Genomic DNA, 16,694 nt, shown 5'->3' with positions numbered 1-16,694 from the left:
CCTGTGCCCACTGTAGGGTAGGTAACAACAAAAGATAGGTACCTATCTTTTAATCACTGATTACTTATCTGGTTACCGCTATCTTTCGTTACCCTTCAATTCAACTGTCCCTACAGTGCTGTTTTCGTAGGTTCCAACACCAAGGCCTTAGGTTTATCTTATAATCCATGTTGCGGTGCGGGTACCTCCGTAACATTAGCACTTTTTGAAACCTATTTTCAATTTCTAATAACTTTTTAATTATAATTGATGAAAAGAAACTCATTTTTTAGAAGGTTTTGAGCTTGAATTTATATAGAAATTAAATAAAATTAATAGTTGTAGAGATCTAACTTGAATAAAGAAAAATAATCTCTATGATTTCGAAAATACTCCTATAAATACTTATTTATTAAAGTTTTTCTAGTTTTTCTGAATTTTCTAAATTAAATAGTATAAGTTTATAATAAAATTTAGAGTTTATTTTTAGTAACTTTTATTGAAAAGTTGTTTAAGATTTTTTTGAAAAAAAGTAAAATTTGTATATAATTCTTACACAAATTATTAAATCGATATTTTAAAGCTTCGAATCTTTATTCAGAAAAATCCTCAAAATCTGAAATTTTCAGAATAAGTTTAAAATGATCTGATTCATATATATATATATTCTTAATAAATTCTATACATAAATAAAAAAGGTCTTTTTGTTAATTTTGATAGTGAAAGGTGGCCCGATAGAGGGGTAGTCAGAAAATAAGGAGTTCAACTTAGTATCTAGCATCTAGATATATATAGGTATAGATCTCGAATAAAAACTCATTGAATTTCTTACCTTTATATCCTGGTGTCCTTGTGTCTTTGCCCGTTCTTGTGTCCTTGCATCTTGACGTCCTTGTATTCTTGCATTTGTACTACATTGAGTCCTTGTGTGCTTGTGCTTGCATTTTTACGTCCTGGTTATGTTGCGGTGTTGCGGTATCGTCATTATCGTTGAGTCATTGTCATTGAGTTATAGTCATTGGCATTGCTAGATTGTGTCGTTGATAGTTGGAGAGTTGGAGAGTTGGAGGGTGATTTTTCTTATGGGTTTTGTGAGGGGTCTGAAATGCAGAGGTGAGGTTTGCGAGGGGTGTGAGGTGAGATGGAACAGGGGAAAGAGTAAGGGAGAGAGCAGAGAGGAGAGAGAAGAGAGAAGAGGGAAGAGGGAATAGAGGAGAAAGAGGGGAGGTGTAAGGGTGAGGGGTGTGGAGGTGAGGTGAGTAGGAGAGGGAGGGGAGGGGAAAGAGCAGAGGCAAGGTGAATAGAGTGAGTACAAAGCCAGGGTGAGCCGGAGTAGGATTGAAGAGTAGAAAATAGAGGGAAGAGAATAGAGTGCAAAGGGAGCGGTAAAATCACTCTATTCATTTATTTATTTTCTCATCATCATCATCATCCTTCATTTTTTGAGAACTCATGCATTATGTGTATACAGAACCCAGAGCGAGTGTAGAGTATAGAGGATGGAAGACTGAGTGTAGAAAATGGAAAATGCAGGAAAATATGTGTAATCACATCATCACATCACGTATCACTTCTGGATTTTTTGTTTCGTCTTTTAATTTTTGTTCATCTGTTTTCTTTCATTACTTCTGGGGGATTCTTTGAGGTTGATGGATTCTTGGCTTTCCCGACTTTTTCTTGCTGTTGATTTCTTGAATCTTGGATTGATGGGTTCTTGGATTCTTGACTTTTAGAGGTTTTAGATTTCTTTGCTGTTGATTCTTGACTCTTTTGCTGTTGAATCTTGGACTTCTTGAACCCCTTGTGTCCTTGGCTTATTTGGTTTTCTTGACTTCTCCGACTTTTTGGTTATTAACTTCTTGAATATTAATTTCCTTGCTGTTGATTTCGAAACCTTGAGATCGGAGCTTGGAGTTTTTCTATTTATGGTCTAGACCTAGAGTTCTTGGCGCCGCTGCCGGTTCTTGGCGTTAGCGCTGATGTCGGTTCTGGTGCTAGTGCTTGTGCTGGTATTGATTCTGACTCTGATTCTGGTGCGGAGGGCTTTGAAGTTTGTCAATTATTCTACAGCTTACTGTTTTCGCACGAGAAAGTGAAAGGCTAATATCCAAATGGGTTTTGGTCCTGAATGGGGATAGGGATGGAAAGAATTCGTGGTCTCGTATAGTGTGGTGGAATGGACTGGGAATTGGGAGTCATACTCGAGATTGAAGTTGAATTTGATATACCCACATTTGTTTACAGGTAAGATTTATATCATAATTATATGTGGGAAATGTGGAGAGGGTGCCTTGAGCTAGATCTTGGGATACAGGAGGACGTGGTAGATGAGACGAGATTGGGAATCGGGGTATGTATCTCTGTGGATTTTAATAAAGTTTGGTGAAGTTTTGGTAATGGGAGATTGTAATTTTTCCAGAGTGGAATGGATCAGGTCGACTTGTAGACCTGTACCTTTTCAATCATCGAGTAAGGTGAGATCTTTTATTGGAGATAACGAGCGGGTGTCGGATCATTATTATTTTGGATCTGCTATTTGAGTTGATGCCTGGAAATAGTTTCCATGAAGGTTGTCTGCTGAATTTTGAGGGGAAAAGGTGTAGTGACTGGTGATGGGGTATGCGTCGTATGGGTGAGGCAAGGTGAAAAGTAGCTAATATAACCTAAGTAGCCTCAGGTGAAGCAAGCCTTGCGTGAATTTATCAAGTGATATTCTTCTACTTACATCGTTTCGCAATTTCTTTTTGATCCTTTGTGGGTTTGTTGCGGTCCTGGAGTCTGGAACTCTTGGGATGAGGATTAGTCTCCACCATAGCTTTCATTTCTCCATGCGTTCACTGAGATTCACCTTTATTCCACTAGCCGATTGATATCAAGAGTCGCTGGAAAATTTGCTGGCATTGTAAGATCGTAGCCCGAGAAGTTTGATGCTATGGTGCTCAAGAAGCTAGTGTAATTTTTCCTGTTAAAGATTCTTTGAAAACGGCAGAGGTCGTTGAGAGAAGAGGGCTCAATCGGGGATGTATCAATGAAGTCCAGAGTGCAGCCCTACACTCTGTGTTTCTTATGTTTGCACTCAGCGCAGTATTTATGATGAGTTCTGTGCCTCGAGGCATCTCGATATTTCTGTCTGATCTGGAAATTGAAGCCCTACAAGGTGGGCTGCAGTCCAGTCTCTTTGGTACTTTGAGATAGATCATCAAATGTTGCATTATTGGCACCTTTTCTCCCTTGGTACACGGTAGGATTAAGAATAAAAATTGCATTAAATCGTCTTTTCAATATTCACATACCTCCTCGATTCAATTTATCGCCGATAACTTACCTCTAGTGTAATTGTACACGTTGTTTGGAAGCCCTTGGAGGTGTAAGCACAAATGAAAAGCCCACAGTCATCACTTCAGCACCAAAGAATTTAAAAATCATACAATTATATGATACCATCAAACATCCAGATCCACATGTTGCCACTCAACCAAGTAAAATGGTACCTGGTGCACAACACACACCCCTCATAACTCCCCCCACCCTGCAAATAGACCGACGCAATGATTCTCTCACAGACTCTAAAACACTGTAGGATATATTAGAGGCTTAATCAACTATACAGGTTGTATATTGACTGCATTTAGTTGTGAGTTCTCTGACCAGTGGATCGTTAGCTCTTTTCCTTGTCCTTCGGACAGAAGCCTATCCTCGGAGACCTTTCTTCGCAGGCAAATGACTCGGAGGTCGCTGTGGAGAGGAGGTGAACTCGTATCTCGAGATATTGGAATTATGCGAGCGTGAGCTACTTGGAAGTCAAATTAGTTTGATGAACCGAACCGGTGGTTCTAGGGATTAGTTGGAAGGAGAAGTAGCACTTGTGAACTCCCTTTCACTCTATACCACTTCAGTTCTCCTCTTTGCCCCTCTTCTGTCTCAAGCTCTGGAAGTTAGAGCTCGTTGCACTATTTTGTAAACTTTCCAATTTTTTGATACGACGGCGCCTTGATATGCATGTTCAAAGGGAGTCACTTGCCTACCTTTCGTGCTAAGGGAACGAAGGGGAAGAGTACCTCAGAAAAGAAGTAAAGCATGAGAGGAGTGAAGAAAAGGGTACATAATTGTAAAAGAAGGAACATATGTTGAAAGAGATAATGGTGAGAAATATATATAAAGAGTTTGTGTACAGAGAATTCGGCGAGGCAGGGTGGGAGGCTTTAAGCAAGGAGCTTTTTGGGGTTAAAATTCAATTTGAACATATAGAACATCGATCATGAATAAGATACTTTGCTTCCTGAAGACAGAAGTGATGAAAGAATATGGAAGAAGAAGAAGTTATGAGATTAGCACGACAGAGGGAAAGGGTCTATGTCATTGATTATGCTTGTTTTTTTAAAGTCATTACATGTCCAAATAAGTCCTCCGTATTGTGCTTAAATCCCCCAATAGTATCTGCCCTTGATTCATATCTGCCGTAATCTCTTCATGTACATTTTCTTCATCCTTAACTTGAAGGATAAGAGAAGAATCTTGCACAACATCACCGTCAACATCATCCATATACCACTTCCATAATACACGCTCCCGCGCAATATATCGCTTTCTTCACCCTGACGCCCTTGTTTTCTCCATGACTTCCCGATACCGACGTGTCACCCAGCTACATCGGTCTAGCAAGAAAGTCCTGATATCTCTGCTCATCCTCCCCATGAACAAACATCTCCAAGCAACTTTTCAAAGAAGCCTTGTTCGACGTATACTGCCAAATCCTCTCACGATAATCCCACAACCAAAAAACCACAAACTCTCTCGCTCTCACCAAGTTCTTCCTTCCGACCCTTGGATACTTCTCAAACAAATCCCAATCCCTCGGCTCAGGCCAGATGCGAAACTCGACGTTGCCATCGAAGTGACTCCTAAAGAACACATTGAGCGCAACTCCAATCTCCTGCGATTGCGAGGTCCACATCTGGCGACAAATCCAGTCGCTGGGAGAAAATGTTGTATAGAGATGTGTTTTGTCGTCGGGTAGCATGGGTAGAAGTTTATTGCGACGGTAGTTTTCGGCTTCGCGGAGACGGTGCGTTGCGGCGAGAGCGGCGGTCTTCTTGTTGGTCTCGATTGCTTTGTCCCATGCTTCTAAGCTGATCTTTTGCTTGTTGGCTTTTGCTGCGACGATATCGGAGCGGGTGAGGCTGGGAGCGTGTGTAGTAGGTTGTCGAGATTTAGTTGAAGCGTCGTGATAAGCGGACTCTGTTTTGTTTTCTGCAGCCTTATTAAAATCCTCGTTGGGTTTGGAGATTACACTGTGTGAGCATGCTCGCTTTGTTGGACCTTGCTGTATGCTTGATTTTGTGTCTTTGGTTTCAGAAGTGGTAGCATGACCATAAGAAGAAGAAGCTTCAGGGTCTTCTGCGTCTGGAGATGCTTTTCTCTTATTTGAGGACATTCTCGATGAGGATGGATCGATGTTTGTAAAGTGTTGTGTTTGATTACGAAGCGTCGAGAGTTGATGTAGAAGTGTTGAGGAGAAGTTCTCAATTGCATTCAGGGCATTTGGCGATTTGTGGCTCATTTTAGTGAATATTACTGATTCTGAAGACAGCTATTAATATGTCGTCTGATTTATCATATTCTTTAATCATAGCTAAGACTATTTCCGAAATACTATTCACATGTTCACATTGAATATTGTTCATCTGACCTAATAAGGGACTACATGTTGTGGGTCCCAACATCTCCTTTGTATTCGTTCCTCGATGCTTGAATGTTTACTGTTCTTTATTCATTCTTCCTCAATGAGCCTTCATTAATTCCCGATACTGCAAATTTTCTCTCAACAAAATTGCTAGCTATACCTACACGTGATACCTATCAGCCGCGCCCAGAGAGATGCCATGCAACCCATTCCTAATGTCCAACATCTTCTTGCTTCATGTACCTGAAAAGCTTTGGAGTGCGCGGTATTTGAGGTATTGGTTGTAGTAAGAGCCGTCATTTGGGTTTTTGAACCACTCAAGACATTTCAGTAAAGGCCATTCGGTCCCAGGACTACAGTCCTTTCCTTTATAGTACCAAAGCCAAAATTGTACGAAATCATGGGCTCTAGCAAGCGTGGTTTTCCCTTTTTCGGAGTCGGCTGTCATATCCTTCCCTTTTGCTAGTTCTGGCCAGAATCGAAATTCCACGTTTCTCTGAAGCTGAATCTCGAAATGCACATTTATCAATTCCTCTGCCTCGCTTTTGGAAATTGCTCCGCTATTATCTATCCACTTATGGTGGGATCTATTTTCATGAGGGAGAATAGAGACATATGGATGGACTTTTCTAGATTCACTAGACGAACTTTTCGTAGTCCCATGCGTCATATCGTCCTGGTCCATGACATGATGTCCGACTTCCGTCTCTCCTTGATGTTCTTCCCTGCCCTTGCTCGTCGCTCTCTGGCTTTCTTGAGGAGAAGGTGGCAACGGCAGTTCTGGGAAGCTGTCAAAAAATCGATCAACTGCTTCAGAATCCGTGATTTGGCGATCTGATTTATTAGAAGTGGGCTTTTGAGACTGATTGGAAAGATTATCGTCATCATTAGTAGACTTATTTGAAGAGCTATCTTCAATTCCAGGCCATGCGTCAGAATCTTGGTCCCAATTTTCCTCTGCCTTTTTCTTCGCACTCCCGTTCTCTTGGTCTCTTTGCATAAGAATCCAGTCCCTCTTCCATCTCAAGACCTCATTCTTTGATACAAAATAACCTTTCTGATTGATTGCGTCCCACAATTCGTTCGACTCAGCCTCAAAAACAATACTGGTGTTCATCTTCTTATTCCATTGAACCCAAGCCGCGATGAAATTCTCAAGATCACTGTTCAGCAAGTGAAACCAATCTCCATTTTCTTTCATCTTTTTCGAATGATCTAAGAACACAATATCTTTAAAATATTTCAAATCCACGAACTCATAGTGAGGCGTAAGCTTCCCCCAGATATCGGAAAAGATAAGTTTTAGATGCGCTTGGTCCCCATCGTCGATACGGATATTAGCTTTTTTGCTTCTTGACATGAATTTTTGCCATTGAATATCAAAAGTGCTCCAGATTTCACAGCCCTCGAGGCCCTCGAGGGCTAAATGGGGAGTTCTGTCGCCATATCTAGCTATCAGAACCGTAAGCAAGGCAAATCTTATATACTCCTTGTTTTTCGATAAAGGGGGGGAGACGAATAATCTCACTAAGAGATCTGGCGAAGCCTTTATGAGATTCTATAATAAGTATACTAAATCACTTATTGATATCTTACTAATTAAGACATATATTGATGACTAATACATATAAAATATAATTTGTATTATAAAATTATATTATTAGATTATTATATCTCTTATCAAATTGATTTATAATGAAATAGAATGTGATGGAATCTTATGAAAGATTATTGTTAAATCAGACTAAATTGATTGGTTGTACTTTCTTTTTATGATATAACTAAATGAGTCTATAAGATTCGATTAAAATCAATCTTATTTATAAGCATAGAAACTACTAGAATTTCATTATAAACTATATAAACCTAGGATAATCTTTTAATAAACCCTAGAAAAAGTAATCAAATTCAGCTCAATCAAGCTCTTTCTTATAATTTGACTTCAATTCAACTCTTATACTATACTCGATTGATCCCTAAAGCTAAAATGACTAAGTCTTCCACTAATACTAGAATACTAATATTATTATTGTTATTATTCTAGAGCTAACCTCCAAGAGAAATCATTATTCCAACTATCGTATGTAAATAACAATTTGATTCATACATCATTTAACATAAAAAATTATTCAAAATTATCCAAGATTGTCTTTAATCATGAGATCACTGATAAAGAGTACTTATAGTAGACAAATATAACCGCCAATAACAGGAAGGTCTAGAGTTCTGAGGAAGAAATGAAGCTTCAGGCAATTTTGTCATCGGAGGAGATATATATGGAGTAATAAATACATTTAGTTTGTATAGAATGCGAAAGGACTTTTCTCTTATACTTTTATTTCACTATGGTACAAATAGTTCGCGTGAGGGCTTGATCGTGATGTGAGTATCTGGATCCAGGGATATGTTATCAGAATCGAGTAAGTAGAGTCTTTTAATATCTAGATGAAATTGTACATCAAGATTGAGAATGTATTCAGATTCTTGTAATATTTAAATTCCGGTGTGTCAATGCAGGTTTGATTTCGAAAAATCTGTTTTTGAATACTTGTTTCTCTCCTTTTCTTTAATTCTCCCATCATTTTATAATCTTTTGCTATTCACTGGGAGGAGAGTGATACGATCTACCGTCTCCCCTTTTCCAGAAGCGAAAATACTCGAAGTTCAATCACAAAGCATGTAGCTTTAATCACACCTAGTATGGTAAAAATATACTCCTACTACATAGGGAAAACTTTCGGCAAAAGCCTCCGCATCAAGGTTCCTTTCTCGGCTTTAAAATGTTACAGTATACACCACTACACTGGGTATCTCGAAATCTGAATGGCCCAACTTGGGAGTCTCATGGAAACTCAACATCCCCCTCTTCTATCCTACTTCTTTGAACTGCCCTGATTTATTCATGGAGGGAAGTGAGAAGCACACTACTCCCATTTTCCCTTTTCTAAATACCCCTTCCTCCATCTTAGAAGAACTAGACTAGTATATCTATATCTAAATACTTACCATATATCACATAACCTAATATACTAGCCTAGTACAAAGGAAACTACCTCCCTTTGGACGAAATGGCGTAAAACATCTTTCATCAAAGTCGGCAACATGACTGGCTGTTTTGATTTTCATTTGCTTTTCTTCTGCTATTTTCGATTCTGTCATCTTCCTCTCCATTGCCCCCCCTTTTCCCCCCTTCTGTTATTAAAGAGATGGTGAGAGCATCCTTATCACGTATTCATCTTTCTTAATATCGAAGACCGTAATCTATGAACAATCACTCCGTATAGCATATAAAAACACAAAGCTTTAAAACAGTAACTTTGATGTAGGCTCCAATACATATTTAAGGGGACAACAGAAACATAAACTCTCTTATTTATGAAAGTTATATCTCAACTTGCTTGAAATCTAGTCTAGATGTAGAATGTCTACAGTCTATAGGTATTTTCATACATTTCTTAGCTTGAATAAGATCCAAAGATATATATAGTTCTAATGAATTTCCCGATCAAGATCTAAGGCCTTGCTTTATTACCTACACAAATTAAAATCTCGCGGTACCCCGAACAACCCCCTCTCCCCCCACCATCATTGATTTCACAAAACACTTCGATTTTTTTTCTTATAATAATAGTACCGCTCTCTTCTATGTGAAACATACTAAATATATGTGAATTAAGCACTGTGTTTTATCAAATTTCAAAAAAATTAATCAAAGATAATTCAACCTTTACTCGAGTAGTTTAACCTTGATTTCATGTATAGGGGAGAGTGACGAGGGCTTAAAGATTTTATGTTGCGGAAAAAATCGAAATGTTACAAACATATCTCAAATAATAGGAAATCACAAAACAAACCCTTAATGTATGGAGTGTTTACGGGATGCACAAAAGAAGTTTTGATGGATTAAATTCGTTGCTATATATATTCCTCCAAATCCAAAACCATAACCCCCGCAGAATTTACACCCATAACTCCCCCAAGTCTTTGCCCGTAACTTCTCAAGGCTTCCACCTATAACTCCCCAGGAATGCAAGTGTAAATTTTCTGAATTTGAATTTGCACCTATATCCATCCAAGTTTGTATCGGACTCTCTTTCTATATCAATCTCTTAAATTTTATTAAGAGCGAGACAGATACCTTCCGAAAGTTTACATTCTAGATGTATTGACTGCACGGAAAGTAAAAACCGAACCAAAACTCTTTACTTGAACAAAATCGGCAGGAGCTGATGGTAAACATGCTGTGCAAGTACATGTATCATCATCGATTTCCTTGGATCGATCAAGTCCATCTTCAAGTAACGCCCCTGATAGTACCATACGTCATTATTTGTCTTCTCAAATCCTTTAAAGACCCGTATGGCTTCATCTGAATAGAAGCATGCAAGTAATTCGCTAAGTGCAAAATTAACTCTGGAAAAACTCTCTGGTATCGTGCCTTCTGCAATTGAAGATACCTCGGATACATAGTTTTGCCAGATTCTTACAAGCTTACTTGATGGAGATCCAGAGTAGACTTCATTTTTCCTCTTCTGGGAAGCAGAGCCTTCTCTAATGGGTGAGGTATCGGTAGCCGTAGGAGATATGGGCGAAGCAGGTTTCATCTTCTTAAAGAATCAACTTCGCTCTTGAGCTTTTCGTTTTCTTCGTCCTTGGACTGTATTTACAATCTATGACTATGAATTAGCTCATTGTGAGATTTTACGTGATCTTTTCTGAGTTTCCCTGTAGCTTTGTTGAGTTCTCGAACCTTTTCTTCAAGTTCAAGAACGGGCTGTTAAGCTCTAGACTAAGCTTTTAGAACTCTTCAGCTTTCTGACTTGACAGCTGTGATGCATATCGCGCCATTGATCCCGGTCTTTAGTCATAGACGCGAGGGCTTGTTCTCGTGCCTCCTTTTTACTCTTAAATGACATGATATCTTCATAGAGTGTACTTCGAAGTTTGACCAATTCTGTTTGGGAGGTTATGGCTCCTTTTATCGTGCCAACCTGATCCCGGAGGATTTTTACCTCACTATCTTTTGCTAGACGATCTCTCTTGAGTGAAGCAATTTGTCCTTCATGTTGGGCGCAACTCGGACAAGGAGCTACTGGAACTTTGGCAACCTTCAACAAGTTTGTGACAAATTCATTTTGATAATTTAGAATATGTTCCAAGTGGCGCGCATGTTTGTTCTCCATGTCAGCAAGCTGTTTTATGTGAGATTCCCTGATTTGATCAAGGTGATTGTTGTTCTCTTTTTGATGTGCTTCATCGATGGCTTTTTGGTCCTCTAACACTTTCTCATAGTCAATACTTTGAAGCTGTTGTATTGTCTGACTTTGATCAAGTAGCTGTTGAGTCAAGTTGTCACGAGGGATTATGGTATTCTCAAGTGCTTTAATCATTTCGTCACGATTGATAACAGTCTTCTCCAGAGCAGCGATCTGACGGTGCAAAGTGAAAAGATTATTGTTCAACTCGCAGACGCGTGTTTTCAACTTAGAAACACTCTAATCAACCTTTGATTTCTCATTTGAGAGTGTCAAGACTCGGTTCTGAAGAGTGGAAACTCGAGTATCTAGTAAAGCTTTTTCGGCTTGGAGCGTGGATTTCTCGAGCTCCAAGGTATCTCTTTCTCCAGTCACACGAGCCAAGTTAGTCTTTTGCGCATCTAACTGTACCTGAATTGAGCCTTTCTCGTAAGAAGTGTATCTCCTACTCTCTTCAGGTTGTCATTTTCACTTGAAAGGGTAGAAATCTCACCTTCTTGGCTTTTTACCAAATCCAACAATCTCTCAATTTCATCTGCCTAGTCTACGATTTTTCTCTCTTTACCAGCAGATGCCCTCCCAGTTTTGATGGCATTACCAATAGCCTCTTTCATGGACGTAAGAAATTTATCATTTGATGATTTCACATTGTCGTCAATGGTGGCCTTTGCCGAGGTAACAAACTCATCAATCGATGCCTTGGTTTTCTCTTCCAGGGAAATCTTGACTTTATCCACAGAGCTGTCAAGGGTAATACTTGCATCAGTTATGGTTTTTGTTACAGACTTGACCCCTTCATCAATTACCGAGGTTGCGGATCTGATAGATTCGTCTAAGTTCTTGACCCCTTCCTCGATAGAAATCTTCGAATCATCAATCGACTTCTTTGCTTGTTTGAATGTTTCATCAATTGACTTCTTGGACGAATTCGACAGTTGCTCCATCGAATCAGTTGATGACTCAACCGCTTGGACAATCGATGCTTTTGAAGAGTCGGCAAGTTTCAATCACGGAATTCATTGAAGACTCAGCAACATCATTGATTGATGTCTTTAAAGTCTTCATAAACGCGTTCAAAGATTCTGGATTGGACTTCATAACCTCTTCGGTAGCCTCTTTATTTGACACGGAGACTTGTTGAAACTTCTTCAACAATTCATCAAAAGCCTTTTGAACGTCAGAACCCACTGATACATTTTTGATACGCTGTGAAAGTTCCTGTTCTCTATTGGACAAAGTATCTTTTTTAAGTTGGAGTTCTAAATCAGATTTTCTGGCAGCTTCTTCTGCTGCTTTGAGTTGCTCATATTTTTCTTTGAGTAACACACAAGATACTTTCTGTAGAATCTTATCACGAGACGAAGTTTTGACATCGCGAATGAGGTGGCGGAGGATAGCAACAACATTTTTGCTGTGCTCTCCTTCCAATGCCTCGTACTTCTTTTGCATACCAATCACGGAAGCATTTAAAGCCTCAAGATCTGGCAAGAAGAAATCATAATCATGAGCTTCAAAAGGCTCTTTATATAGAGGATTATCCCTCATCAACTCCATTTCTTCTTCTAATGAATTCATTTTGATGAATGATGAATGTTTGATGAGAAGGATCGAAGTGTTTTGGTTGGAGATACACGATGAAGAGCTTGGGCACATTGTGATTATGTCACAGTTCTCTAATACTAGATTCAGTAGACATACCTACCTACCTACCTAGGCAGGTAATACTCCATTTGTTCAAGAGGATGACCCGTAAGAAACATGAATTGGAAGTATTCCTTTGTCAATCTCGATGCAGGAGAGGCATATGAAATAAATGGAGAATAACTTCGCCAGGTTCGTTCACATTTTACACTGATGAGTATAGTAGGAGGTTTCATTCACATAGCACAATTTGACCCAGCCTTTACTCAAAGTCCTTCTCAACTGAACCATGATAACTATGAACAGAGCCTTTCGTACTCATAAGTGACCACTAGTCTAATGTTGATCTAGTTTAGAATTTGACTGATAACTAGTAGCATGACCTTTGCCAGTTCCAGTCCTTCATCTGGATTACCAGTGGAAACTTTCCGGGTACGAGTTCGAGGAATAGTATCTTGAGAGCTCTAAATACAAGTCAATTCTGCGTGAACTTTTCCACTTCAAAGCAAAAACTTTACGGGGATTTTTAAACCTTCATCGAAAAGTAATCTCCTGTCTTTGGCCTTATACCCAACCACAAATTTGCACATTTGAGAACTAATGAACGGTGTGTATAGATATTTATATAAATTAGGGGATGAAAGGATACCGTAAGTAGTAACATAAGATGAGGAGGAGTAGTGGAATTGAGTATGGAGCATAGGCTATTCCTTCAAGTCCTTTCAGCACCAAGCGAGATCAAAATGTAACGGAATCAAAGAGGCAAACCATTTTCTATTCCCAGCGTACCTACCTAGTAGATAATGAAACGAAAATCAGCATCTAAGGAATAACATAACTTTGAGGCCTGCGGGCTTTCACTCCCCGCACCCCGCATCTCAATTTCAATCTGGTCCTAATGTCCTATAGTCTGAACTGTAGCCGGACAGATTGTTTTGAAATCTCAAAATATTTCAAAAGTTGAAATTATACCAGATGTTTGAAAAGTCTTGAATGTAGACTTAATTTGAAACAATATGGGAGGTAGGAGGGCGGCTTTTCCTGTACATCGAGGATCAGACAAGAGAGCCGGATTATCCCATCATTATCCCTCTCTAGGTAAACAACTCAGTCAATCTGAGTTGGCGATTTTGGTGGATAGAAGATATCCTCAAATACAAATTGATCGCTTCAATAAATTTCCAATCCCTTGTTTGTCCAAGAAGATTCACCGTTTTTCTTCTGGTTTTCTTCTGGTCCAACGACTCTTTAATGCAGCAAAGGCAAAGTAGGTGAGATGGTAGATCTAAGAAATCTAGAACAAAGCGCTTCTCTTTCACTATATCAACTCACTCACCAAATCGTCAAAATTTGGAAGTTTGCAGTATTAATTCTCTTTTTACGCAAGACGTCCGACAGGTACGTGTGCAAGACAAACGAGGCTCGTCTTTCTACTCGTAGAATGATGTTGATGTGTTTACGGTGCATACCGAATCTCGCTCTCGAATACCTCTTCTACATCCAGATTATTTCAAACAGTGATGGACAGTGAGACCAAGGAGTTGATTGGAGCACAGCAAATGTGCAACCAACAATCAAAGATTCGCCACAAGTTCCAATAAGAAACAAAGTCATATTTCCGACGAGTCCAAAGGATAGCACAAGTCAAGATACACCCTCAAGGTCCCCGCACAACCCTCAAAGATGGGGATTATCATTCTTTCCATGGGAGAACGTCGAGAACGCAATCAATTCATCCAAAATACTATTTTCTCATGTGCGACTACATGAAATAGGGAAACATCGCGCAGCTTACTAGAAATATGATCATGGAGATGGATAGGAATCTCCTTGCCATTCCTCCCAAGGTACGCGCTCCTCAAATTTACATTTATTGAGATTGATTGCGAGTGTTTGACTTACCCCGTTTATGCCTACCTGGGTATTTTTATATCCACAGCGACACTCGTACTTGCGCACTCGCATATACTTACACAGGTACTTAGCTTCAAGAAGGCGGCACTTGCGGACCCTCATACCATTAAGGGCGCGTATGAACTAGATGGGATCTGATGGTTGGTTGCGAAAGAGGTCGGAAGTGCGGCTGAGTTTGGGTTAGAATGACGAGGGAAACGATCGATAGGAAGGTTCATGAATTACTAAAGCCAAGACGAGACACCTGTTGGATAAAGTTGGCATGCAGAGAAATGCAAATACAAACTCAGATCCCTTTACTTGAATGAGCAGAACTTATGCTAACAATCTTATCTTTCAGACGTCCTGCCTCCCTGCCAGAAAACCACGCGGTCATCCAAGACCATCAACGATGAACACACCCCATCACAACATTATGAAACAGCAAACTTTGCATTTCATGATTCTCATTATTATCATATGCTATCTATAAGCATCAAAATTCCACCTCTTCCCAAACAGGCAAATCGATATCCACAACAATAGGTTTATTGAACCTCTTCCCTCCCGTTCCTTTTCCATGAGGCCAACTAGAAGCCATCAACGCCGCATTAATCACACATGTCTCCTGTCGTCCCATTCGTCCACATAGAGCTTCTACATCACAACGTAAAGATGGTGGTACTCCACCTTGTCCTCGAGCCGGTGAAAGTATCACCTCTGGTATCGCGAGTAAAGTTTTCGCTACATTTGAGATTGCCATCTTAGCCATGGAATTGTTTCGATGCCATTTCTTTTGACCTTTTGTACTTTCTTCCGGTAAAAGTGGGAGGCCACTTCCAATTGATGTTGTTAGGTTACTGGTACTAGCAGTAGATCCAAGTGGTTGATTCTCCCAATCTCCAAAGGCCCCATCGTTCTTGAAAACATTTCCTCCCATTCTTCCTTTTGAAGTCAAATCGATATGAGACATTTTATTATTATCTTTACCCGGATCTTCCCAACGAATTACACCATTCTCTTTGAATTTAATATTCGAAGACCCAAGATCCCATTGGATTATTTCTGCACCTCTTCCTTCATGAACATGTCCACATATTGCCAATCGTGGACGAATTCTCCATAAAGCTTGACGTAAATATTCACATCCAGCAGCCACACGATCATTCCTTTCATCGCAATGATATTTTGGCGGTGTGTGAGTAAGTACAATATCCACATCTAAAGGAATATCATCCCATCTTTTGGAAGCATCAGATTGTGGATAACCGAAAGCCCACATTCCTTTTGCCGGGGAAAAAGGAGAACCGAAAATACGAAACGTAGTGTGTGGACCTGTGGGTGATGCTAAAGAAACTTCTGCCGCTTCATGATTAAGATATAGAATTGAGGGGGAACGATCTAACAATTCTTGACACTTATTGACATCTTGCGGGCTTTGTTTATGGAAATAAAGACCATACTGGAAGTAAAATGATGGATCGAGTGTTATATCATGGTTACCTTATATAATGATTAGTTGTTAATTTTGTTCGTTCGGAATAAATGAAGATGGAAATAGAACGTTTTTATGGGGTTGATGAATGTAAGGGATGGATCCCCTAGTAAACATAGGTAGATATATTATGCATACCAGCAATGATAATTTTGGCTTCAAAATCAGCATCTTCAATCCATTTGATTGATTTTTCCAACTCTGCATGATTTCCTTGATTTGTTAAATCGCCTGCATGAATGAGAACATCACCAGGTGGTAGTTTGAATGATCCATTTGCAACACCATTATGAGTATCGGAAACACAAACGAAACGGGTTTTGCGAGTACGGGTGGTTCGAGTTATTATAGGTATATGAGGTTCCGGAGAGGATGAAGTAAGATAAGGATTTTGTGGTTCAGAGGATGATACAGTAGTACACGAATCTTGAGAGTGATGAGAAGGTTCATATGTTAGACGGTCGAGTTCATAGGAGGGATCGATCATGTTGGAATATCTATATGAAGTATCCCTCTCTGGTGATGAATGAGTTAGGATTTTGACAGGTCAGGGGTATGATAATGGCGAGTAAGGATAAGTACAGAGTGGTAGGTAGGTAGGTGGGTAGGTAGGTAGGTCGGTATACTGGTTGGTACTGTGGTTTGTAGGATGATGATGGTTATAGGAAGAGAGAAGGCACGAAGAAGGTAGTAGTAGCCTTACCCGTTAGCTAGGTAATATGCTAATGCCACATTTTCTTGATGTATA

The 16,694-nt window shown here is 39.6% G+C and overlaps 4 protein-coding genes across 4 annotated transcripts; all 4 read right to left on the bottom strand.

Annotated features, from left to right (window-relative positions):
- Positions 1 to 4,624: 4,624 nt before the first annotated feature.
- EAF01_006930 (uncharacterized protein) lies at positions 4,625 to 5,539 on the bottom strand (the record flags this gene model as incomplete). Its single annotated transcript, XM_038915184.1, has 1 exon — positions 4,625 to 5,539. One exon carries the CDS (start codon positions 5,537 to 5,539, stop codon positions 4,625 to 4,627), a length of 915 nt encoding a protein of 304 aa, XP_038768822.1.
- Positions 5,540 to 5,897: 358 nt separating this feature from the next.
- EAF01_006929 (uncharacterized protein) lies at positions 5,898 to 7,022 on the bottom strand (the record flags this gene model as incomplete). Its single annotated transcript, XM_038915183.1, has 1 exon — positions 5,898 to 7,022. The coding sequence occupies one exon, from the start codon at positions 7,020 to 7,022 to the stop codon at positions 5,898 to 5,900; it is 1,125 nt and encodes a 374-aa protein (XP_038768821.1).
- A 3,424-nt stretch (positions 7,023 to 10,446) lies between these two features.
- EAF01_006928 (uncharacterized protein) lies at positions 10,447 to 12,492 on the bottom strand (the record flags this gene model as incomplete). Its single annotated transcript, XM_038915182.1, has 4 exons — positions 10,447 to 11,091; positions 11,167 to 11,369; positions 11,483 to 11,855; positions 11,929 to 12,492. 4 exons carry the CDS (start codon positions 12,490 to 12,492, stop codon positions 10,447 to 10,449), a joined length of 1,785 nt encoding a protein of 594 aa, XP_038768820.1.
- Positions 12,493 to 14,947: 2,455 nt separating this feature from the next.
- Positions 14,948 to 16,433, bottom strand: EAF01_006927 (uncharacterized protein; the record flags this gene model as incomplete). The annotated part of the gene is made up of 2 exons (XM_038915181.1): positions 14,948 to 15,954; positions 16,085 to 16,433. The coding sequence occupies 2 exons, from the start codon at positions 16,431 to 16,433 to the stop codon at positions 14,948 to 14,950; spliced, it is 1,356 nt and encodes a 451-aa protein (XP_038768819.1).
- Positions 16,434 to 16,694: the final 261 nt, after the last annotated feature.

This window comes from Botrytis porri (assembly GCF_014898465.1).
Source record: "Botrytis porri strain MUCL 3234 chromosome Unknown BPOR_009, whole genome shotgun sequence".
NCBI lineage: Eukaryota > Fungi > Ascomycota > Leotiomycetes > Helotiales > Sclerotiniaceae > Botrytis > Botrytis porri.
This window is presented reverse-complemented; position numbering and strand designations above follow the sequence as displayed.